Consider the following 26,950-nt stretch of genomic DNA (forward strand, 5'->3'; position numbering starts at 1 on the left):
ATTCTTTTTAATGGCTGAAGACGCTTACTTCTTGGAAGAAAACTTATGACTAACCTAGATAGCATATTCAAAAGCAGAGACATTACTTTGCCAACAAAGGTCTGTCTAGTCAAGGCTATGGTTTTTCCTGTGGTCATGTATGGATGTGAGAGTTGGACTGTGAAGAAGGCTGAGCGCCGAAGAATTGATGCTTTTGAACTGTGGTGTTGGAGAAGACTCTTGAGAGTCCCTTGGACTGCAAGGAGATCCAACCAGTCCCTTCTGAAGGAGATCAGCCCTGGGATTTCTTTGGAAGGAATGATGCTAAAGCTGAAACTCCAGTACTTTGGCCACCTCATGCGAAGAGTTGACTCATTGGAAAAGACTCTGATGCTGCGGGGGATTGGGGGCAGGAGAAGAAGGGGACGACAGAGGATGAGATGGCTGGATGGCATCACTGACTCGATGGATGTGAGTCTGGGTGAACTCCGGGAGTTGGTGATGGACAGGGAGGCCTGGCATGGTGCGATTCATGGGGTTGCAAAGAGTCGGACACGACTGAGCGACTGAACTGAACTGAATACTCCATTGTGAATACGTACCATAGCTTTCTTATCCATTCATCTGCCGACGGACATCTAGGTTGCTTCCATGTCCTGGCTATTATAAACAGTGTTACGATGAACATTGGGGTACATATGTCTCTTTCAATTCTGGTTTCCTCCGTGTGTATGCCCAGCAGTGGGATTGCTGGGTCATAAGGCAGTTATATTTCCAGTTTTTTAAGGAATCTCCACACTGTTCTCCATAGTGGCTGTACTAGTTTGCATTCCCACCAACAGTGTAAGAGGGTTCCCTTTTCTCCACACCCTCTCCAGCATTTATTTCTTGTAGACTTTTGGATTGTAGCCTATCTGATTGGCGTGAAATGGTACCTCATTGTGGTTTTAATTTGCATTTCTCTGATAATGAGTGATGTTGAACATCTTTTCATATGTTTGTTAGCCATCTGTATGTCTTCTTTGGAGAAATGTCTGTTTAGTTCTTTGGCCCATTTTTTGATTGGGTCGTTTATTTTTCTGGGATTGAGCTGCAGGAGTTGCTTGTATATTTTTGAGATTAGTTGTTTGTCAGTTGCTTCATTTGCTGTTATTTTCTCCCATTCTGAAGGCTGTCTTTTCACCTTGCTTATAGTTTCCTCTGTTGTGCAGAAGCTTTTAATTTTAATTAGGTCCCATTTGTTTATTTTTGCTTTTATTTCCAATATTCTGGGAGGTGGGTCATAGAGGATCCTGCTGTGATGTATGTCAGAGAGTGTTTTGCCTATGTTCTCCTCTAAGAGTTTTATAGTTTCTGGTCTTACATTTAGATCTTTAATCCATTTTGAGTTTATTTTTCTGTATGGTATTAGAAAGTGTTCTAGTTTCATTCTTTTACAAGTGGTTGACCAGTTTTCCCAGCACCACTTGTTAAAGAAATTGTCTTTTCTCCATTGTATATTCTTGCCTCCTTTGTCAAAGATAAGGTGTCCATAGGTGTGTGGATTTATCTCTGGGCTTTCTATTTTGTTCCATTGATCTATATTTCTGTCTTTGTGCCAGTACCATACTGTCTTGATGAACTGTGGCTTTGTAGTAGAGCCTGAAGTCAGGCAGGTTGATTCCTCCAGTTCCATTCTTCTTTCTCAAGATTGCTTTGGCTATTCAAGGTTTTTTGTATTTCCATACAAATTCTGAAATTATTTGTTCTAGCTCTGTGAAAAATACCTTTGGTAGCTTCATAGGGGGAAATATACCGTGTTCATGGATTGGAAGAATCAATATAGTGAAAATGGGTATACTACCCAAAGTAATTTCTTACATTCTTTTTTTGTCTCAGTAGACTCTAGTTGCAATAATAAAAATAATAAAATGAAATATATGAAGCATCCACTATGGTGGTGGCTTCTACATAGGCTCTCAAAAAAATGTACCTGCTGCTGTTGATACAGTTTTTTCAAATTTATTTGATTAAAGTACGTTTGATTTACAATTTTTTGTTAATTTAAGCTGTACAGCAAAATGATTCATTTCCTATTGTTCTTTAGTTGCTAAGTCAAGTTCAACTCTTTTGCAATCCCACAGACTGATGCCTGCCAGGCTCCTCTGTCCATGGGATTTTCCAGACGAGGATACTAGAGTGGGTTGCCATTTATTCTCCAGGAGACCTTCCTGATCCAGGGATCAAACCCACATCTCCAGAATTGCAGGAGGATTTCTTACCACTGAGCCATCAGGGAAGACTGACTCAGTTACACATATACTACACACACACACACACACACACACACGTGTGTGTGTGGGTATATATATACATATGTACGTTCTTTATATATATTCTTTTTCATATTCTTTTCTGTTTTGGTTTATCACAGGGTATTGAATATAGTTCCCTGGGCTATACAGTAGGACCTTGTTGTTTATCTACCCTGTATATAACAGTTTGCATCTGTTAATCCCCACATCTATGTTTTTAATATTATTTTTTTCATCATGTTACTCATATACATTAAAAGTAATAAGACTGGGTTAAAAAGAAAGATGGGCAAAGAGCTTTCTTAAAGCAAAACAAAAAAGACCTTTCTTTTTTACAGCAACCAGTTTTGAGTTTTATGTTATTTAACCTCAAGTGAATAAATTCCACCCACATATTATTAAAGAATTGGCAGCTTTCAAATGTTTTCCTAAAAGTATATCATCTAAATTTTGCCCATGACTGTGTGGTTCTTAAATCCATATTTTAAATTTGATTTTTATGGATGTAAAAGTTAAGGCCCCTTTAAAAATATTTTGTCAGTTTATGATTTTGGTAGGGGAAAGCTGGTTAATGAATTTGAATGTGCTGGGCATTGGAATTTACTTCTAGCCAGTTCTGTGTTAGAACTGGGTACATTAATTCATAACAATGCTCAGCATAGATGTTTTATTTACTGGGTGCGTCTCCCCATACCACATCCATATGGTCATATATATTTTCTCACTCAAGCCCCAAAATCCCATGTGCATTTGCCTACAGCCTAATCATGTTCTATATCCCTGCTTTCACTGAAAACTTAAAGAAAAATTATTTTGTCATAGAATCCTGTCATATCATTATGTACTACCTTTGCACATTTTCTGATAAAAATGTTTAAGATAGAAAAAAAGAGGAACTTTCTCTCAGAATAAGAATATTGATTTTAACATTATCAAGAGTGTATACCATTGCCTTTTTCATAATTCTTTTTTTTTTTTTAAAGACAAAGCAGAACTCTTATTGCAGTCTGCATATATATTCCTGCATTTATAACTCTGTATTTCCTGGGCTGGAATGTCTTTTCCTTTCAGCCCAGCAAACCTCTACTTATCAAGCAAGGCCCATCTTATTATTACTCACTATGGGAACCCTTTCCCGAGCCCAGTAGGTGAGATTCATAGCTCTTCTGCTTTACCCTTGAGACTTCTTTAGACCCAACTGTGTCATTTAACACAGCTCTTCGTGCAGGAGGCGATCTCGGCTGGGTTCTCACCTTCTCTATCTTTGTAGCCTAGATCACTGTTCCATACATGTTTATTCATTTTAGCATTCATTTACTTATCAAATATTCATTCCGTTCCTGCTTTATTGACTATGCCAAAGCCTTTGACTCTGTGGATCACAGTAAACTGTGGAAAATTCTGAAAGAGATGGAAATACCAGAACACCTGACCTGCCTCTTGAGAAACCTGTATGCAGGTTAGGAAGCAACAGTAAGAACTGGACATGGAACAACAGACTGGTTCCAAATAGGAAAAGGAGTACGTCAAGGCTGTATATTGTCACCCTGCTTATTTAACTTATATGCAGTCCATGGGGTCGCTGGGAGTCGGACACGACTGAGCGACTTCACTTTCACTTTTCACTTTCATGCATTGGAGAAGGAAATGGCAACCCACTCCAGTGTTCTTGCCTGGAGAATCCCAGGGACGGGGGAGCCTGGTGGGCTGCAGTCTATGGAGTCGCACAGAGTCGGACATGACTGAAGCGACTTAGCAGCAGCAGCAGAGTACATCATGAGAAACGCTGGGCTGGAGCAAGCACAAGCTGGAATCAAAATTGCCAGGAGAAATATCAATAACCTCAGATATGCAGATGACACCACCCTTATGGCAGAAAGTGAAGAGGAACTCAAAAGCCTCTTGAGGAAAGTGAAAGAGGAAAGTGAAAAATTTGGCTTAAAGCTCAACATTCAGAAAACGAAGATCATGGCATCTGGTTCCATCACTTCATGGCAAATAAATGTGGAAACAGTGGACACAGTGTCAGACTTTATTTTTCTGGGCTCCAGATGGTGACTGCAGCCATGAAATTAAAAGACGCTTGCTCCTTGGAAGGAAAGCTATGACCAACCTAGGCAGCATATTAAAAAGCAGAGACATTACTTTGCCAACAAAGGTCTGTCTAGTCAAGGCTATGGTTTTTCCAGTGGTCATGTATGGATGTGAGAGTGGGACTATAAAGAAAGCTGAGCGCTAAAGAACTGATGCTTTTGAACTGTGGTGTTGGAGAAGACTCTTGAAAGTCCCTTGGACTGCAAGGAGATCCAACCAGTGCATTCTAAAGGAGATCAGTTCCTGGGTGTTCATTGGAAGGACTGATGTTGAAGCTGAAACTCCAACACTTTGGCCACCTGATGAGAAGAGGTGACTCATTGGGAAAGACCCTGATGCTGGGAAAGATTAGGGGCAGGAGGAGAAGGGGATGACAGAGGATGAGATGGTTGGATGGCATCACCGACTCTATGAACATGGGTTTGGGTGGACTCTGGGGGTTGGTGATGGACAGGGAAGCCTGGCGTGCTGCAGTTCATGGGGTTGCAAAGAGTCGGACGTGACAGCGACGAACTGAACTAAACTGTTCGCTTTAACTATTGCTGCATAACAAATCACCTTCAAACTTAACAATATAAAACAGCAATCATTTTATTATCTCTTGCAGTTTCCATGGGTCAGGAATTGGGGAAAGGCTTGGCTGGGCATTGTTTATTCAGAGCATCTCACATGGTTGTAGTCAGGCTTGTGCTGGGGCTCCAGTAGCTGAGGGCTGGCTGTGCACTGCTCTCTCTCTGGCCAGCCCATGGCTTCTCTGTGGGCTAGTTTGGGTTCCCTCAAAACATAGCAGCCTCAGGGGAAGCTGAAATATTTAAGGCCAGCAAGAGCTTCAAGAGTGAATTTTTAAGCAAGCAAAGTGGAAATCTGATCGCCTAGGCTTCAAAGACACGGAACCTTATTTTCCTTGCATTCCATTGGTTACCAGTGAATTCCCAACCTAACCAAATTCAGAAAGAGGGGAGTTGGACCTTCTATCTTCGTGAGAGAATGGCGAGATTCTAGGAGAGCATTTAGGACGGGAAGTCCTTCTGTGGCCACTTTTAAGAAATGCAGTCTAGCACACCCACCACATGCCTTGCATTGTGCTGGAATGGGAGGAAATAGCAGTGAACCAGACAGATATGGTCCCTTCCTCGTGGTACTTGGAGAAGGAGAGACCACATTTAATAGGGTAAAAATGCAATTATATTAGCCACCAAGGGGGAAAGTTATTTAATTATATAGGAGGTTTCAAGAAAGGCCTCTTTAAGGAAGTAACTATTGGACAAGAACTAAATAGTAAGAAGCAGTGGGTCATGCCAAGATGTGCCATTCATGGAGAGGCACTGATAAAAACAAAAGCCAGGAGATGGGAATGAAATTGAGTTATTTGAGACTGTGTGACTGAAGTGTCATGCACAGAGAGGAAGAATAATGAAATATGAGGTCCCAGAGGTGGGCCAACTCGTTGTAAAAGCCCCCGATGCTGGGAAAGGTTGAAGGCAAAAGGAGAAGGGAGCAGCAGATGATAAAATGGTTAGATAGCATCACCAATTCAATGGATATGAATTTGAGCAAACTCCAGGAGATAGTGGGGGACCAAGGAGCCTGGCGTGCTGCAGTCCATGGGTCACAAAGAGTTGGACACAACTTAGCAACTGAACAACAATAGCACCAGAGATGGGCGGAATCCAGAAATGGGATCCTTGAAGACTGTGATAAAACTGTTAGAAATAATAAGTCATTGGAGATTTTAACCCAGAGGTGTGTCATGCTCTGGTTAAGACCACGCTGGCTATAGTGTGGAGAGTGGGTTGAGGAGAGAAAGAGGGAAAGCACAATGACTCTGGTTAGGAGGCAACGTGGAGTTGTCCAGGCAGTATTTACTAGAGGCTTGATTTCAAATAAAGTGTAGGAATTGGAGAAAAGGTTACTGTGCATATTGTGATCGAGCTGGATACATTTGTACCTCAGATACAAAATTTCTTACCAGACCCTCAGGTTTTACTGGTAGTTGTGCATGAACTAAATGCACCCCCTGCAACCATTAGATTGTAAGCCTCTAAAGAGTGGGGGCCAGTCCTTACTCCTCGGTGAGTTTTTCAGAAAACTGTGTTGTAAGTGCTCAACAAGTATTTGTTGAAATGAATTTTATTCTTTTTTTTTGGATAGTTTCCCATATCTTAAAAGTACCTATAAGTTTCTTATTTAATTTATTGCAACAATTTCTTAGAAATGGATAAAATTGATTTTTTTATAGATTTATACTTGAAGCTTCCTATTAAAATATGAAAAGTGCTGTATTTTGGTTTATTCTTCCCCCTCTTGAAGCCCATAATAGAAAGAGGGGTGGAATGGATAGGATGGTTGAATGAATGATTAGGTGAGCTGGCATTGCACGTCTATAGAAAAAGGAATAAGCATGTGGACTGGCACTGATGGTTGCTGCCTCCTACATTCTTATGCTGGAAAGGAGTTATTCATAATTTATAATCTATTATATAAATTCTTTATAATCTGTTATATAAGTTCTAATCAGTTGGTACCCAGAGTTACATTTCTTACTGCCTAACAAATTTTTTAAAATTTTGAAAAATCATTTTGTACTTTTACCTGTTTCTCATTTACTGATATTATTTGCAATGTTTTATCTTAATGTAGACCACATTAATATCTTAATGTAGACTTAATTGCTAAAGCAGTTTTTGTTTTGGGGCACGAGAGTGTTTGACCCTTTGTGAGTCTTGTAATTCTGAGAAAAAAATCTGTAATTGAGGTTGAATATATATAATCTGTCTTGTTTTGAAGAAATCATTTTCTTACCTTTTACATTCAAATGCTAAAGAAGGAAGCCCCTTTAACTTGAAGATTGTACTATGTACTTAATTTTCTGCAGTATTTCTCAATTCACATAATTGGTAAAATTGTTTTTAAAGCTTGATATAAAGTATGTTTTTCTAGTTTAGGTTCTTGAAACACCTTATATCTCACTAAATTTATTATTTGCTTATGACTCTACTGATTTAATAACTTTATATTTTCTAGTTAATTTCATTTCCTGACATCATGCCTCATTCTGAAGAGTTTGAGGATAGTTTATCAAAGTAGTCACAAAGTGAACATTGAGGAGAAAAATCATGCCAGAGTTCCAATTTTCTAGAACACAGGTTTCATCAAGACAGGATAAATTCTTCCCAGTAAATCCTTTTTGCTTATCACAGAGCATGGTCCATAGTCCACATTCATTAAATACTTACAGAATGAATGTCTGAGGTTGGTGTACAAAACATATGCCAGCAGATTAATTCATTTAGTTGAGATCCACAGTGTTGACTCAGAGCTTTTAACAAATGAGCAAAGAATAGTACTGCTAATAACAGAATCCATGCTGTCTGTAATATTGAATGAAGCCATTTGATGAGGAGATATGCAGCTATTCCTAGGCAAAAATATGCAAATGGATATGTCCAAAGTCAGTGGATTGTGATGGAGATAACATTGAGTAATATATAAATTAATGTCCTTAAGATGAAATATGACTTGAAAAGTTTTTTTTGTTCTTTCCCAAAATCCAAGGGTAACCTTGAGTTTTAAGGCTTAATACTCTTAAGGAATAGATAGCCATTATTTTTAGCTAATTTTCCATGAAGCTTATTTCTCACATGTATGTTTTAATAAGCTTGAAAATAGAAGGTTATGTTCAGTGTCAAGAGTCTTGGAGAAAGAGAAGGTGCTGCTGTGAAAATGCAGTCAAATGCTGAGTCAGTTGGACTAACATTAAAGTTTATATCATCTCATCAAGGGTTGGTGGATTACCAGATACTGTGTCGAAATAGATGATGATGATTAAACCTCTGTGTGAAGGAGGGAAAAGCAAGTTCAGGTTATTGGGGCTGAGATTCTTCTCTCAGAAAACTTTGCAACCCACTCCAGTGTGTGGATGAATGTGGGATCTAAGACTCTCCCTTCTGTGTAATATCAGTACTCTCTTTTGTGCAAAATAATTTATAAGTAGCCAGTAATCAAATGTACATAGTCATTATAAAAAGAAAAGCTCAATAAGGCACAGCGTAAAAGACTCACACAGAAACATCTAAAGCAGAGACATTCTAAATACACCCGTCTCATCAGATGAGCTGAATTTCTACCAAGAGTTGCTAACCTGGTGTCCACAGAAGCATAAATGATGCATCCTGAATTGTATCAGATCTGTTGTTATTACTATAGTTGTTTATGTGTGTGTGTTTTCTGCAGATGGAGTCCTCAGATTTTTCAAATATTCAAAGAACTTTGTGTCCCAGGTAAACACTGCATAAAGTTCTAAATGAGCCACTTAAACTTTAATGGACATCTCTAAAACAGGATGACTTTAGAATTGGAATAGTAGGGTCACTCAATTTGTGGAAAAACCTCATCCTCTCTATGTAGAAAACTGTCTCTGAACCCTTCACATTGGTTAAGACAAAATTTTATTCAACAGGTACTACGTGCATAGCACTGACTTTTAGTAACTTGTACGTTTTAGGGATTTGGGCACTCTAGCTGAGAAGCAATTCAAAGATATTGAACAAATTGTTAAATAAGCTGTAAGAACTGATTTAGGAATGGACAGGAATTGAATGGCTCCAGGAATCCTGCATTGCAACATCTTGTCATAGCAAGTGCTGAAATGAGTGAACTAATCATTATTTTCATCCTTATGTTACAAATCAAAGTCTGAAGTGGGTGAGTCCAAAGGACAGAGCCTACATTACTGTTTTTCAAAGTGTATCCCCAAATTAGTAGCACCAGAACCATCTGGGAAATTAGAAATGTAACTCCTTGGCCCTTAATCTGGCAGTGGGCTCAGGAGGGATTACTTGAAAGACCAAGTCCTCCAGGTGAATGGTACAAAATTAAGTTTGATATGGGCACAATAAAGGACAGAAACAGTATGGATCTAATAGAAGCAGAAGATATTAAAAAGAAGTGGCAAGAATACACAGAACTGTACAAAAAAGATCTTCATGACTCAGATAATCATGATGGTGTGATCACTCACCTAGAGCCAGACATTGTGGCATGTGACGTCAAGTGGGCCTTAGGAAGCATCACTACAAACAAAGCTAGTGGAAGTGATGGAATTCCACTTGAGCTGTTTCAAATCCTGAAAGATGATGCTGTGAAAGGGCTGCACTCAATATGCCAGCAAGTTTGGAAAACTCAGCAGTGGGCACAGGACTGGAAAAGGTCAGTTTTCATTCCAATCCCAAAGAATGCTCAAACTACCACACAATTGCACTCATCTCATACACTAGCAAAGTAATGCTCAAAATTCTGTAAGCTAGGCTTCAACAGTACACAAACCAAGAACTTCCAGATGTTCAAGCTAGATTTAGAAAAAGCAGAAGAACCAGAGATGAAATTCCAAAATCTGTCCGATCATAGAAAAAGCGAGAGAATTCCAAAAAAACATCTACTTCTGCTTAATTGACTCTGCTAAAACCTTTTACTGTGTGGATCACAGGAAACTGTGGAAAAATCTTAAGGAGACAGGAATACCAGAAACCTCTGCCTCATGAGAAACCTGTATGCAGGTCAAGAAGTGACAGTTAGAACCGGACATGGAACATCAGACTGGTTCCAAATTGGGAATGAGTATGTCAAGGCTCTCTATTGTCACCCTGCTTATTTAACTTATGTGCAGAGTACATCATGCAAAATCACAGGCTGGATGATGTACATACTGGAATCAAGATTGCCAGAAGATGTATCAGTAACCTCAGATATGCAGATGACACCATCCTTATGGCAGAAAACAGAGAGGAACTTTTCATCAAACAAAGACCTCTTGATGAAAGTGAAAGAGGAGAGTGACAAACGAAGATCATGACATCCAGTCCCATCACTGCATGGAAAATAGATAGGGAAATAATGGAAACAGTGACAGACTTTATTTTCTTGGGCTCCAAAACTTCTGTAGATGGTGACTGCAGTCATGAAATTAAAAGACACTTGCTCCTTGGAAGAAAAGCTATGACAAACCTAGACAGCATATTAAAAAGAAGAGACATTACTTTGCAAACAAATGTCTCTATAGTCAAAGCTATGATTTTTCCAGTAGTCATGTATGGATGTGAGAGTTGGATCATAAAGAAAGCTGAGGGCCAAAGAATTGATGCTTTTGAATTATGGTGTTGGAGAAGACTCTTGACAGTCCCTTGGACTGGGGTTTCCTAAAGGAAATCAGTCCTGAATATTCATTGGAAAGACTGATGTTGAAGCTGAAGCTCCCATTTTTTTGCCACCTGGTGTAAAGAACTGACTCACTGGAAAAGATCCTGATGCTTGGAAAGATTGAAGGCAGGAAGGAAAGGAGAAAACAGATTATAAGATGGCTGTATGGCATCACTGACTCAATGGCCTTAGTTTGAGCAAGCTCCAGGAGACTGTGAAGGCAGGGAGCCTGGCATGCTGCAGTCCATGGGGTCAAAAAGAGTCAGACATGACTGAACAACTGAACAACAACAAAAGTTTGAGAAGGTGAAACTTTTCCTGGGTGACTCGGTGATAAGGAATCTACCATTGTAGGAAACACGTTCGATCCGTGGTTTGAGAAGATACCCTGGATTAGGAAATGGCAACCCACTCCATTATTCTTGCCTGGAAAATCCCATGGACAGGGAAGTCTGGCAGGCTGCAGTTCACAGGGTGGCAAAAAGTCTGACACGACTGAGCATGCACACAAAGTTTGAGAAACGCTGTAGCCCTGTGTTCCATATTTCCCCTTTGGCTAGGATAGGATGAGGACCTTAACTCATATTCCTACCAAGACCGCATACAACAGTGGAAGAGAATTCTCCGAAGAAAGATCAATGTTGGCTACTTAGGAAAGCGAAATAGACTCTGGGCAACCAAAAATGCCCAGTACCTTCCACATTCCTTGAGTCAATGACATTTCTCTTTTGCATACACGGTATCTTGCTTCTATAGTTATTGTTGAAAGTGGGCTCCATTCCAGGACTGCTCATCTCTAGAAAAAGAGCATTCATTTGGATAACACTTGTGTCTCTCCTCAACACCTCCCCAGAGAAACCATCTGACTCCTAAAATTGGGTGGAAGACCTTGAGATTGTAGCTAAGACATCTTCCTTCTTTCTCTGTTGGTCCGCTGCCTGTAGAGAATAAATATATTCTGCTGTTCTCTTTACTGTACAGGAATGGGGATTGCCCTCACAGGGAGGATCTGTGCTCATGTACCTGTGCCAGGAAGTCTCACTTCTGTTCAGTTGCTCAGTCGTGTCCGACTCTTTGCGATCCCATGAATCGCAGCACACCAGGCCTTCCTGTCCATCACCAACTCCCAGAGTTCATTCAAACTCATGTCCATCGAGTCGGTGATGCCATCCAGACATCTCATCCTCTGTCGTCCCCTTCTCCTCCTGCCCCCAATCCCTCCCAGCATCAGAGTCTTTTCCAATGAGTCAACTCTTCACATGAGGTGGCCAAAGTATTGGAGTTTCAGCTTTAGCATCAGACCGTCCAAAGAATACCCAGGACTGAACTCCTTTAGAATGGACTGGTTGGATCTCCTTGCAGTCCAAGGGACTCTCAAGAGTCTTCTCCAACACCACAGTTCAGTATACTAACGCATATATATGGAATTTAGGAAGATGGTAACAATAACCCAGTGTACGAGACAGCAAAACAGACACTGATGTATAGAACAGTCTTATGGACTCTGTGGGAGAGGGAGAGGGTGGGAAGATTTGGGAGAATGACATTGAAACATGTAAAATATCATGTAAGAAATGAGTTGCCAGTCCAGGTTCGATACACGATACTGGATGCTTGGGGCTAGTGCACTGGGACGACCCAGAGGGATGGTATGGGGAGGGAGGAGGGAGGAGGGTTCAGGATGGGGAACACATGTATACCTGTGGTGGATTCATTTTGATATTTGGCAAAACTAATACAATTATGTAAAGTTTAAAAATAAAATAAAATTAAGAAAAATAAAAAATAAAAAACATTAAATAAAAATGCTGGTAAGAAAAGCATGGGCTAGCATGATAAGCGTGAAAAAATAAAGCTGTTGTTTCTTAAAAAAAAAAAAAAAACACCACAGCTCAAAAGCATCAATTCTTCGGCGCTCAGCTTTCTTCACAGTCCAACTCTCACATCCATACATGACCACTGGAAAAACCATAGCCTTTACTAGACGGACCTTTGTTGGCAAAGTAATGTCTCTGCTTTTCAATATGCTATCTAGGTTGGTCATAACTTTTCTTCCAAGGAGTAAGTGTCTTTTAATTTCATGGCTGCAATCATCATCTGCAGTGATTTTGGAGCCCAAATAAATAAAGTCAACCACAGTGTCCACTGTTTCCGCATTTATTTGCCATGAAGTGATGGGACCAGATGCCATGATCTTCATTTCTGAATGTTGAGCTTTAAGCCAACTTTTTCACTCTCCTCTTTCACTTTCATCAAGAGCCTTTTTAGTTCCTCTTCACTTTCTGCCATAAGGGTGGTGTCACCTGCATATCAGGTTATTGATATTTCTCCCAGCAATCTTGATTCCAGCTTGTGCTTCATCCAGTCCACCGTTTCTCATGATATACTCTGCATATAAGTTAAATAAGCAGGGTGACAATATACAGCCTTGACATACTCCTTTTCCTATTTGGAACCAGTCTGTTGTTCCATGTCCAGTTCTAACTGTTGCTTCCTGATCTGCATATAGGTTTCCCAAGAGGCAGGTCAGGTGGTCTGGTATTTCCATCTCTTTCAGAATTTTCCACAGTTTATTGTGATCCACAGAGTCGAAGGCTTTGGCATAGTCAATAAAGCAGGAATAGATGTTTTTCTGGAACTCTTCCTTTTCCCATGATCCAGCGGATGTTGGCATCCAGCTGCTTCCTCTGCCTTTTCTAAAACCAGCTTGAACATCTGAAAGTTCATGGTTCACATATTGCTGAAGCCTGGTTTGGAGAATTTTGAGCATTACTTTACTAGTGTGTGAGATGAGTGCAATTGTGCGTAGTTTGAGCATTCTTTGGCATTGCCTTTCTTTGGGATTGGAATGAAAACTGACCTTTTCCAGTCCTGTGGCCACTGCTGAGTTTTCCAAATTTGCTGGCATATTGAGTGCAGCACTTTCACAGCATCATTGTTGAGGATTTGAAATAGCTCCACTGGAATTCCATCACCTCCACTAGCTTTGTTCGTAGTGATGCTTTCTAAGGCCCACTTGACTTCACATTCCAGGATGTCTGGCTCTAGGTCAGTGATCACACCATCATGATTATCTGGGTCATGAAAATCTTTTTTGTACATTTCTCCTGTGTATTCTTGCCACCTCTTCTTAATATCTTCTGCTTCTGTTAGGTCCATACCATTTTTGTTAATTCTGGGGTGAGGTGTCAAGAAACCACAGCCACTCACTTAAGCAGTTTTGAACTACCTTTTCCTGTAATACAGCTGACATTGTGATTTGCATTGATTTGATTCATGACTCTCTGTTTCAGGCAGAGAGGAACAGTGTCAAGTATGAGGCCCCTTTGAATGTTATTAAATATTCTTTATGAGGTTTTCTTTAAATACATGAGCCATCAGAGAATTGTTGATTTGTCATGTTTGTTTGTTTTACTAACTCATTCATCTGAGTATTTGTAATTTTTGCAGATTTATTGTATGAGAATTTAAATGTTTCAAATGGGTTGTTGCTGAGGCTTCATGAATTACTTAAATAGTTTTATATATTCATTCAAACTGGAAATCTCTTTTTAGGGGCCTTTTGTTCTATAGATGTGAGTCTACTTTAGGAGTAAAACCGTTGTCTGTGTCATAACAATAAATTTAGCTCCAGATATATTTGTTATGATAGATACACATTTGGAAAAGTTTTATAAATGTAATGAAAATGTTCTTTTTTTGTTGGTTCTCTTCTTATGACTATGGGTAAGTATTAATGTGAGAAATGCATATTTATTTTGGCTACAGAGTCGGGCCACACTGTATTATTTCTTTAGGACTTCAGGTGCCTGTTCCATGTAACCTGTGTATCCAACAGAGTAACAGAGCTGCATATTATTAGCCTGGTACTTACTCAAAGAATGGATAATTAACTGCTGAGTCTTCTCTACTCTGTCTCTCTTTTCCTTGGAGACTTTCTCATCAATAAATCACTAAACTAACACTGTTGAATTCATAAGATGAAAGCTCCAAATGGTATAGCTAAAAGGATGAAAATGCTAATATTATTTTCCTAAATACTATTTGTAGGTTATCTTTGAACTCAGTGGAGAGACGTTATTTACCAAGCATACGGGAGTGAGATTGGTTGTAAATGAAAACATACGCTATATGCTCTTTGTCTTTGACATTTATTTTCTCATGCATTTTCATCAATTTATATTTGCTTTTCTTAAATGTCATTATTTATCCTGTAGTATATGCATCATGAGTACTTTTTTCTTATTGCTAATTGTAAGCATCCGTCTCTTACAATATGTACTCAGAAAGTGAAGTCCAAAATAGCCTTGTTATTTTCTATAGAGCGGTTTAATCATTACAGTCTCATGTGATCTCATCTCCACTGAGATGAGGTTCCTGAGAAAACATAGAGTTGCCGTGTGTTTGTTAAAATTCAAGTTGAATAAATTACTGTAATATTCAGAACCTAGGCGGGGGGAAAACAATGTTTTCCTGCCTTGCATACATAATGCTCCATACTTCTTCCATTCTGATACATAGTGTGTTTTTATGCTAAAATGTCGTCATATAGTACAGGTCAGTGTTGCATAGACAGCAGTCTACTTTCTGAGCAAACAGAGTTTCTTAACAGCCATAAATTTAATGCTATCACTGAATTACAGAATGGACCCATTAGAGCAGTGTAGAGCCATTAAGTTTCCTTATTCCAAACTAACCATCGACTGCATGAAGTTAAGTGAAATACTTAACCTCTTTTACTACAAAAGGAAAAACCAGTAAAAGGTTTCATATAAAGGTATATCGTAAAACTGATCGAGGAGATAAAATTCCACAGTGATTAAAATTACACATTTCTCAAATCAGCCCAGAGTACCACATTTCTGAATTTCAGTCTCATAAATCTTCATTAAACTTTTTGTGCCAAGACTAGAGTCACTCATGGTTATCTACCTTTTCAGCTCTACCCATTTGCAGAAAATCGTGTTCCCAGAAAGCACAGAAAGCAATTTCATTTATAGTGAAGTGGTATAAAATTTTCACTTCGAATCTCTGTAGGGAAGCACGGGTTATTGAAGGTTTTCTGTTGAGAAACAATTACTTTATCCATTTACTGAATATTGTTTATTTTTATGTTGTGTGAAATGCCCTGTGGGCCTCTTAGAATTGACTGGAAGAACCAATTGACGAAGAAAATATCCAATTAGCTCAAAATTTTACAATGTACAGAGTTTGCATTCTTTGAGCGTCAGTATGTTTGTTTTGGAGTTTTTGTGCAATTCCCGAGGTACCAGCCTTGCCTTTTAAACTGTTACTTATCTTAACGTAGCCATGAGTCTAGGCCTGCTTGTTTAGAGTTATTAAACCTCATGCACTAAAGGATTTCTAGTTCTTCCAACAGTAAATAGTTCTTTATTTGTGGTCAAAGGTTGACAGTTACACTAGTTTATAGCTTGAGAAGATATCTGAAATTGCCTATCTCTGCTCTGTGGTACCCAAATGGAGAAGTGCTATGCTTAAGTTGAATATTTGTTCAGGCGACAGTAGACATCTTTACTTTGTTTTATCGCTTACAAATCTCAGAAGTTGATTGCCCACCTCCTGGAGATTCCAGTTCTATTTCTATCCTCCAACTCAGAACAGATAAGGTTGCCTCAGCCTTTCAATGTCTTCAGGACCTTCTGATACCATATTTCTGACATCAACTTGTTTTTTTTTTGCTTGCCTGTTTGTTTTGTTTTGTTTTAAATATGAAAATGTCCAGCAAACCTCCACTTTCTTTTTAAAGCAGTGGGAGGGAAAATTTAATGAGTGAAGCTGTGGATCAAGGACTGTCTTCTTTGGGGATCTTGGTCAAAAGTTTAACAAGTACATTAGTAACCAGAATCAGTCAGGAACATTGCCCGGGTTTATTCATTTATTCTCATTCCTTCTTCCTCTGAGACATTTCTCCATCAGTGTTCTCTCTTTCCCCACCCCCCGCCCCATTTCTCTTCCCCTTATTTTCAGTCCTTCCCCCTTGATTAGCATCTTGCTTAATAGTACAAATGCATTTTCAGTCCTCTTAACTTAGGAGTTGTTGAATTCTCTTCACCCAGCCCTCTACTGCTTCATCTTTCCTTTTCCACATATATATGTATGTACATATGTATAGTTGTGTATATATACCCACGCACATTTAAGAGAGCGTCAGAAGATGAGATGGTTGAATGGTATAAGCAATGCAAAGAACATACTCCACGAGATAGTGAGGGACAGGGAGGCCTGGCATGCTGCAGTCCATGGGGTCGCAAAGAGTCTGAGATGACTGGGCAACAGAGCAACAACAATATAACATATATATTTATATAGAGAAAAAACATGCATATGTGCATATATACATAAATATATGTGTGTATAAAAGTGCACACTTTCTGAACTTCAGTTCAGTCGATCAGTCGTGTCCGACTCTTTGCGGACCATGAATCGCAGCACGCCAGGCCTCCCTGTCCATCACCAACTCCAAGAGTTCACCCACACTCATGTCCATCAAGTCGGTGATGCCATCCAGACATCTCATCCTCCGTCGTCCCCTTCTCCTCCTGCCCCCAATCCCTCCCAGCATCAGAGTCTTTTCCAATGAGTCAACTCTTCACATGAGGTGGCCAAAGGACTGGAGTTTCAGCTTTAGCATCAGTCCTTCCAAAGAAATCCCAGGGCTGATCTCCTTCAGAATGGACTTGTTGGATCTCCTTGCGGTCCAAGGGACTCTCAAGAGTCTTCTCCAACACCACAGTTCAAAAGCATCAATTCTTTGGCGCTCAGCCTTCTTCACAGTCCAACTCTCACATCCATACATGACCACAGGAAAAACCATACCCTTGACTAGATGGACCTTTGTTGGCAAAGTAATGTCTCTGCTTTTGAATATGCTATCTAGGTTGGTCATAACTTTCCTTCCAAGGAGTAAGCGTCTTTTAATTTCATGGCTGCAGTCACCATCTGCAGTGATTTTGGAGCCCCCAAAAATAAAGTCTGACACTGTTTCCACTGTTTCCCCCTCTATTTCTCATGAAGTGTTGGGACCAGATGCCATGATCTTCATTTTCTGAATGTTGAGCTTTAAGCCAACTTTTTCACTCTCCTCTTTCACTTTCATCAAGAGGCTTTTGAGTTCCTCTTCACTTTCTGCCATAAGGGTGGTGTCATCTGCATATCTGAGGTTATTGATATTTCTCCTGGCTGTCTTGATTCCAGCTTATGCTTCCTCCAGCCCAGCGTTTCTCATGATGTACTCTGCATACAAGTTAAATAAGCAGAGTGACAATATACAGCCTTGACAAACTCCTTTTCCTATTTGGAACCAGTCTGTTGTTCCATGTCCAGTTCTAACTGTTGCTTCCTGGCATGCATACAGGTTTCTCAAGAGGCATGTCAGGTGGTCTGGTATTCCCATCTCTTTCAGAGTTTTCCACAGTTTATTGTGATCCACACAGTCAAAGGCTTTGGCATAGTCAATAAAGCAGAAATAGATGCTTTTCTGGAACTCTCTTCCTTTTTCCATTTTCCAGCAGATGTTGGCAATTTGATCTCTGAACTTACTTCCTTGTAATTTGTAAACTTCTCAGTGCCTTGAATCCTGCCTTCACTAATCCTCTCCTCTACACTGACTCTCTAAAAGAACATAAACATTTATTCATTCAGCAAGCTTTATATTTGAGCATCTCTCTATACCAGAAATAATTCAAGGCTCTAGGAATTTAGTGATGAAAAATCCTGATACTATCCACTCTGTGCTTCAAAAGACCTTAGCATCTCTAAACTCACAAGAGGAGGAAAATATTAGCCAGATAAGTACACAGGTATATATTTGGCCAGTTGCCCATTGCTATGACAAAGGCACAGATGATGTATAATCAGTAGAGAAAGATGTAATCCAACCGGTTTAGGGAAATGACCAAAATCTGATGATTGAGTACACATTTATCAAACATAGGGAACAGGTTTTATAAAGGCCCCAAGACAGGAAGCACAAAAGCAGCTAAAAGAAGGCTTGGGTGATGAGAAAAGCAAAGCATAGAATTCCTGAGGCCTTTTGTAGTTAGAGGGGCAGGGTCCTGATGGGACACATGGCTAATTTAGGGCTTAGGATGTCATCTTTTTCCTGCAGGTAATAAGATGCCAGGAAGGAGGTCTAAGCCAGAATTGGGCAGAAGGGAGTAAGGCAGGATTAGTGGTCAGATTTCTATTTCTCTAAGCTTACTCCCCATGTTTTTCCAAAGAATCTTTGTATCTTAAGCTTTCATTCATGTGTACCTCCCTGCAGGCTTTTCTCTTTCAGTTATTATTGCACACTATTTAAGAAAATATCTGTTCTATGATAAGGTATAAAGAGATTTTTTTTTTTTTAATCATCCCTTTGCAAAAAGTGATCAGATTACATTTCACACCCAGCAAAGAGGGCAGGGCCTCTGGAAGGAAATCAGACATAGTGCCTTTTTTTACAGGATCTTAGAATTTTTAACCCTTCACTGTAGTTCTTCAAATTGAGATAAAATAGTGCTGTGTGTTCTGTGGTTAGCTGCCCAAGCCATTGCTTTTAAACCTTTGTATTTGGAATATACCTGGACATGTCAAAAAAAAAAAAAAAATCATATGAGCAACTAACAGTCATGGGTATCTGTACCCAGAATCACGAACAGGTCCCTGTGTGTGAGCTCTGATTCCACTGCAACCTTCCCACCAAGAAAATATAACCAAGATGCAGGTGAAGGTGAATCATAAGCTATGAAAAATACATACAAATTATATATATACACACACATATATACATACACACACATATATATGTACATATACAGCATGAAATCTGTATCTTGTGTATTGTGATACATAAACTTGTCCTAATAGTCACATTTTTTGACACACACCTAAATATCTTCCCACAAATAGGATAGTATTTAGAGATTGAATTGAGATCCTCCAACTCTAGTCTAAGGTCCTCAGCATCTTTCCTGTCTACTGTACTATGTCACCCAGAAGTTGGAGCATTGTTTCTCCCAGGATTTACACTTATCATGCATTGCTGATGCTGGAGTTGCAGATCTTTTAAGAAATTTACCACTCATTTGGATACGACACTCAGGTAACAGAGATGTGAACCATAAACAATAAAAAGTATTCAAAGCATTAAATGTATAATATAGATAGTAAAGATTTTAGGGATTCAAAGAAAAGGAAAATAATTCTGGGTAGACAAGATGGGCAGTAAAGATTCATGAATCGGACTAATGACAGGTCAGCTCTTTCTCATTCTTCTTTCTCAGTTCAAATGGCACCTTTTCTAAGAGGCTTTTCGGAAGCGCTCTCTCATGGAAATATTCCCTGTGGCCATTGCCTTTATTGTATCACCCCATCTGAATCTTTTTGATTACTTCTCAAAAATCTGAACTTACCACATTTACCTGTTTAATCATTTACTGCATGTGCCACTCACTAGACTGTTATTTCCACGAGGTAGGAATTTTCTCTCTTGTGCACTCTGTGATCCCAGAGACTCTGATAGTGTCTAGCACATGTAAGGTACTCAGTTCTGTGTCCTTAGTTAATTAGTTAGATGCAAAAGCCTTAAGTACTTTAAGCGTACCCTCAGAAATTCAAATGTGATTTTCATTTACGTTGTCCCAATTCTCTGCAGTATTTCGTGAGTGACCATATGCATGTTCTTTTGCAAAATTTGGATTTATACTGGGTTAGATATGACTTTCCCAAGTTCATCACTAAAGGCCAGGGAGTTTCTTATTTCTCATAAGCTATTTCACACTTAAGGAAAATGGTGTCCTGTCTTTTTGTTTTCTCCAAATTGAGAAGGCAAAACCTTGAGTAATCTCCTTCACCGTATAGTTTTAGAAAATATACCACACTTATATGATAAAGGCATCCTTGAAATCAGGTAAAATATTTGGTATTGCTGTTAGGTAAATTTGTGTAAAAATATCGAGAAATACTCAAATTGGTAGAATGTCTCTTTTTAGTCATCTGTGTGCATGTGTATGTTAATTTTGTTTTAATTTTGTTTTAATTTTATTTTATTTTAACTTTACAACATTGTATTGGTTTTGCCATATATCAACATGAATCCGCCACAGGTATACACGTGTTGCCCATCCTGAACCCTCCTCCCTCCTCCCTAAAGAGACACATGTACCCCAATGTTCATCGCAGCACTGTTTATAATAGCCAGGACATGGAAGCAACCTAGATGTCCATCAGCAGATGAATGGATAAGAAAGCTGTGGTACATATACACAATGGAGTATTACTCAGCCATTAAAAAGAATACATTTGAATCAGTTCTAATGAGGTGGATGAAACTGGAGCCTATTATACAGAGTGAAGTAAGCCAGAAAGAAAAACACCAATACAGTATACTAATGCATATATATGGAATTTAAAAAGATGGTAACTATAACCCTGTATATGAGACAGCAAAAGAGACACTGATGTATAGAACAGTCTTTTGTTTTAATTTTTTTTAATACCCAAGAAAGCTAAGGGGCTGCTTTATCTTGCTTTAAATATAGTAGCTAAAGGTGATACTTCTGTTAAAAAACTCTGTTTACTTTGGGGAAAAAAGTGACTTCTAGACATTTATTTGTTTCATTTGTATTTCCTTTAGAACTTCTTTCCTAAATGATGGAGGACTCAAAATTGTCAATGTAACTAAAGCTGATGCTGGAATTTATACCTGCATAGCTGAAAACCAGTTTGGGAAAGCAAATGGCACAACACACTTGGTTGTTACAGGTAGGTGCCTTTCTTAAAGACTTCTTTACATAGGGATATGCTGTGTGCCTTCTTACTAAGATCAAAGGGAAAAAATGTTTCTCATGATATGCAGTGCACTATAAAGGTCGGCCTTGTGTTTGGCTCAGATGGGAGAGAATCTACCTGCAATGCGGGAGACCCGGGTTCGATCCATGGGTCAGGGAGATCCCTTGGAGAAAGAAATGGCTACCCACTCCAATATTCTTGCATGGAGAATTCCATGGACAGAGGAGCCTGGTGAGCTACAGTCCATGGGTTTGTAAAGAGTTGGAGATGACTAAGTGACTAACAGTTCCACACTTTCACTATCTTTAACAAGTGACAGTCAGAGAACAGTTCTTAATATTTCCTTAGACATCACAGTGTGTACCGGGAATCTACGAGTTACCAGTTGGAGTAATGGTCAATAGAACTGCAAGTCGCGTGTTTTGCTCCTATACGTTTATGTTATGCTATTCTATTATGTCAAATCTTTTGTACACTTTTTCCCTTTTCAATATCTTTAATATTTTCTGCAGATGTTTAAATCTCTGAAATAATCCTTGCTATCAGTCAGAGTTACTTAGAGTTGTGATTGTATTTTTGTTCATTTATTCACCGAAGAAAAACATTGAGTACCTACCATGCTTGCGTTATCCTTCCCAGCTGGTGCAGTGGTAAAGAATCTGCCTGCCAATGCAGGAGACTCAAGAGATACAGTTTTAATCCCTGTGTTGGGAAAGATCCCCTGGAAAAGGCAATGGCAACCCACTACAATATTCTTACCTAGAGAATTCCATGGACAGAGGACCCTGGCAGGCTACAGTCCATGGGGTTGCAAAGAGTCAGACACAACTGAGCAGCTAACACAGCACAACAACACGCTTGGGTTATTCAGTAAACAAACTGACAAAGATGCTGCCCACATGCACTGTACCTTCTTCCAGAGGTACAAAGAAAATAGGCAGTATATAAGTATACTGCAAGGAATATAAAGCAAGGAAATCCACTGAAAACAAAATTCACACAAGCAGAAAATACCAGAGGAGTGTCTGAGAAACATAAGCTGGAGCATGAAACCAGGGGATCGGAGAAGGAGAGATGTGAACCAAGATTTCATGGAGAAGAAGGAATTCAGTTGGTTTCTTAGGGACAATCCTGTAGAGGTTCTGTAACCCTTGTTAGCACTTAGTTGGACTAAGGTTTTAGTTGGAGTGAAAAGTAGAGACCGGTGCAGAGTTTTGAGCAGAGAAATGAAATGATGGAAAGTGTATATTTAAAGGTTTACTCTTCACTGCTCAGTAGAGAACAGACTATGGAGAGTCAAGGGCCGAAATGGGAGGAGTCCCAGGAGACACTGCAGTAATCCAGGCGGGAGTGATAATGACCACAGTGAGATGGCGGCAGCAGCTGATGGACGGAAGGCATTCAAATCTAAATATATTCTGAGTGTGGAGTCACTGGCATGGCTGGCAGACTGGATATGAGTGCTCAGAGAAGCATTCCTGCAGGGTATGTGGTGAACAGCAGGAAGAACACCAGCCAAAACAACCGAGATGAGAAAGGCTGAGGTCCTACCAGGTAGGGTAGGAGGAGCATCAGGAGATTGCTGTTGTGGAAAACATAGTAAATGACTCTTTTGAAGACTTTTGCTGTGACATGGAGCAAGAAACGGGGAGTAGCAATGGAAAAGTGGAGTCAGAGAACTTTGAATTCATAAAAGTTGGAAGGACTATGATGACAGAAATGCGCATGTGGATATTTGCATTTAGGAAGAAACAAATTAATTAGCATTTTAACTAAGTATCCTACCTATTCTAAACATCATTTTTTTTTATTTTGTAGTATCTCAAAAGTTTTGAGTCTATTTAAATCTTGGTAGTAGTATATTTTCCAATCATTGAAAATGCAGTGATTTCTATTTCTACTCTTATATTTCATGAAGCAATAAAACTAAAATGAAATTGATTTTGTAATAGTATTATAACTCTTGTTTACAGGTGACTTTAATTTTTAAACTTCTATAGCCTATAGGTTTAGATATCCTAATTCTTTTAACAAGAATTTGTGTGTGCAGTGAAATATATTATGGATCTTCATCAAAATGTCTGTTTTAATCCTGAAGACTTTTCATTATATAGAGGTATATTTACACACACACACACACATACACATATATATACCTACACAAACATGCATACTGTAAGTGAGATTAACAATCTGCCTCTGAAAATTGCTTTTATTGAAATAAAAATGCTGAAGCTTTGCTGAACACTTTATTGTTTCCCCAATAGAACCAACGAGGATAACCTTGGCACCGTCCAACATGGATGTCTCCGTGGGTGAGAGCGTCATTTTGCCCTGCCAGGTGCAACACGACCCCCTGTTAGCTACCATGTTTACCTGGTATTTCAATGGGGCCCTCGCAGATTTTAGGAAAGATGGATCTCACTTTGAGAAAGTTGGTGGGGTAAGTCGTGACAGTTTCCTCCTGCTTTTTACACGTCTCTGATGTTTTATCCCCATAGAAACATCAGGGACATATGTGTTGCGCCAGTAATGTTTGTTCTTTGAGACAAGTAGGGTTTCAATTCTGTAGTGATCTGTGATCTAACTTTATCATTGTAATTACCAGAAAGTGATCACATTTACTTCAATCTGTAAATTATAATTTTATTTAAAATTAATGTTTGTTGTGTTTATGTTAAATATTACTTTAACATGAACATAAATTTGTATTTGTGTTAACAGTACTTTGTGATACTTTTGTCATGAGTATTCCCTTCCAGAAGGGAAGGTGTTCTTATGCAAGTGTTTATTTTCAACATAAAATGTTATGAAATTGAATGAAGTTCACATTTATGAAGTGCTTCCAATGTATCAGGTCAGGTTCTTCATCCCAGTTAATTCTTGCAGTGGTGCTGGATGTTAGTGGTAAGAATTGTCATTTTGCAGGTGTTTAAACCAAGGATTTGTAAACTTATTAATCTGTCCAACGTCACTGAGCTGGTTAGTGGTGGAACTTAGATCCAAGTTTAAATATGTGAGTCCCCAAATTACACATATATTTTCTTCTGGTCCATTTTTTCACCTCATGTGTGATGGTTCTACTTGAGGAAGAATTATAAATTTCAAGGGAAAATAGACACATTGAGGAGAACTGCTGAGAAGGGACTCAGTGTTGTGAACCACTCAGAGTTAAACCTCATACCTGGCCACATGTCTGTGAATCGAGAATCACAAGGCCAGCTTTCCTTGCCAGCCAGTTTGCATCGACACAAAATTATCTTCACTCATTTTGGCTAAGATGTCAGTGGTGCATCATTATGAAATCTGGGTTTTCTCCTTATGGACAAAACAGTATGATGGTTAATTCATCTATATTCATTTGAAAGTATTTATTAAAAGTACGTATGTATATACATGGACCTAGTAATGTGTCAGGATTGTGTGCAACTTCAAAGGATGGTGTTAAAACTTGAATGTGTGTGTGTATGCTCAGTCGTTTCTGACTCTTTGCAACCCCATGGACTGTAGTCTGCCAGGCTCCTCTGTCCGTGGAATTTTCCTGGCAAAAGTCCTGGAGAGGATTGTCATTTTCTTCTCCAGGGGATCTTCCCAACCCAAAGTCGAACCTGTGTCTCTTGTGTCTCCTGCACTGGCCGGCAGATTCCTTACAATTGAGCCACCTGAATGGTGTTCCCTTAAAAGATCTGTTCTAATCCTAATGCCTAGCTGTGAAATAGAATTATTAGTCTCTGTCCCTGGTTCCTAGCAAAGAGCTTCTAAAATCTTTAGAGTTTCCAGGGTGATGAAACCTCTTTTGCCATAATGAAGTGAATCTGTGGGCTCCTGGATAGCTTCAGGATGGTCATGAGAAAGACCAAGCCATGATTAGAAGCCTGGAATTTCAGCACTCCCTACCCCATCCCCATCCTTCAGGAAGGAGGGAAGGGTTGGGGATTGAACTTATGATTGACCAGGCCTATGTGATGATGCTCCCAGAAGCATCCCAAAAGTAAAATACTTTTCACCACAGAGAGCTTCTGAGTTGGTGAACATAGCTACATGCTTCGTGGGTGACACACCCCACATCCATGGGATAGAAATTCTCTCACTTGAAACCCCTCAGGATCTCACCCTATATCTCTTCCTCTGGATGTTTAGGTGCATTCTTAATGATCCTTTATGGCATTAATGTTTAAAGCATCATAAAATAAATAAGTACTACCCTGAGCTCTGTGAGTCATTCTAGCACATTATTGAGCCCAAGGAGCATGTCATGGGAACATCAGTTTATAAGTGATTGGTGAGGAGTACAAATGGCAATCTGAGACTCAATCTGATGCTATCTCCAGGCAGTTAATACCAGAATTGAATTATAGGACTGCCTGTCATTGAATTACCAGACCTAGTGTTGGAAATTTGCCTGATATGGAAGACACACACGTTTGGTGTTCTAAGTGTGTGTAGAGTAGTTGACCGTAAAGGTGACACAGAAAGAGTTTGTCCTTTACACTAGTACCTCAGAATGTGACCTTATTTGGAAAGGGTTGTTGCAGAAATAGTAAGTGAAGTTATGGTGATGTCATACTAGAATAGGATGGACCCTAATCCAGTATGACTGTTGTTCTTATAAGACAGGGGAAATTTGTACACAGACAAACACACAGAGAGAAGATCACCTTGTAAAGTCATAGACACAAGGAAAATGGCCCTGTGAAGATGGAGGCAGGCACTGTGAAGTTATGCTTCCACAAGTCCTAGAGTTCCTGGAGTTGCCAGAACCTGGAAGAGGCAGGGAAGGGTCTTATCCTAGAAATTTTGGAGAGAGATCTTGATTTCAGATTTCTGGCTCCAAAACTCTAAGAGGACAAAGTTCTGTTGTTTGAAGCCCCCCAGCTTATGTTACTGTGTTATAGCAGCCCTACTGACCCTCTACAAATGGTCTTCAAGAAATTGAAGATGTTTAGATATCTAGCCACAGTTAAGTGCAATTTCAATGCTATTTCTATTTTCTGTCATCTGGCTTTTGTTTTCAAAGTTCTAGTTAACTTTCCAAATTATTCTGACCAATTCAAGGCTTTTAAGAACTTCATCAGTTGCTACAAAGCATTACCATTTCTTTCACTATTGCTTTAAATGCTTTTTTTAAAAATCACCAATCTCTTCTATCACAACAGGAAAAGGCATATGCCAGTATCCTCTGCCAGCTCTTTACTCCATGCTTGGGGTTTATCATTTGCATTTTCTTGGAGAGGAGGCAATGGGGAGGGAAAAAAAAAAAAAAAGGCAAGAATGTTACCTTCACAATAACTGCTTATCCAATCAGAAAAATGCTTCTCCTGTAACCCAGCTCTTACTCTAATTCATAAAGAATTTGATTTAAAACTTTTGCTTTTCTGCATATTGTAGATAACAGTATTTGTGATTTATCCTCTGGATTTTTTTTTTTTTATCCTCTGGATTTTAAACTGTTGATAATATTTTATCCAATACAATGTCCTCCATCTGAGCTAATGCTAAAGAAATATATGTTGATATACTAAAAATTCAAAGTATTTTGATTTTATATGCATCAAACATCCTCAAAGAAACATTTGCTAAGACTGAAGTAGACAGCT

The 26,950-nt window shown here is 39.2% G+C and overlaps 1 protein-coding gene across 5 annotated transcripts in view; it reads left to right on the plus strand.

Moving 5' to 3' along the window:
- CNTN3 (contactin 3) overlaps positions 1-26,950 on the plus strand; it is a 395,604-nt gene that overhangs the window by 298,269 nt on the left and 70,385 nt on the right. For all 5 annotated transcript variants that reach the window (XM_086366707.1, XM_086366708.1, XM_086366705.1 and 2 more), the window contains 2 exons: positions 21,199-21,326; positions 23,621-23,796. In XM_086366707.1, the coding sequence (XP_086222833.1) occupies positions 21,199-21,326; positions 23,621-23,796 (304 nt within the window). The remainder of the gene's footprint in view (positions 1-21,198; positions 21,327-23,620; positions 23,797-26,950) is intronic.

The sequence above is a fragment of the Bos grunniens genome, chromosome 22, assembly GCF_055505025.1.
Source record: "Bos grunniens cultivar Pamir isolate PY7600 chromosome 22, Bosgru_T2T1.0, whole genome shotgun sequence".
NCBI lineage: Eukaryota > Metazoa > Chordata > Mammalia > Artiodactyla > Bovidae > Bos > Bos grunniens.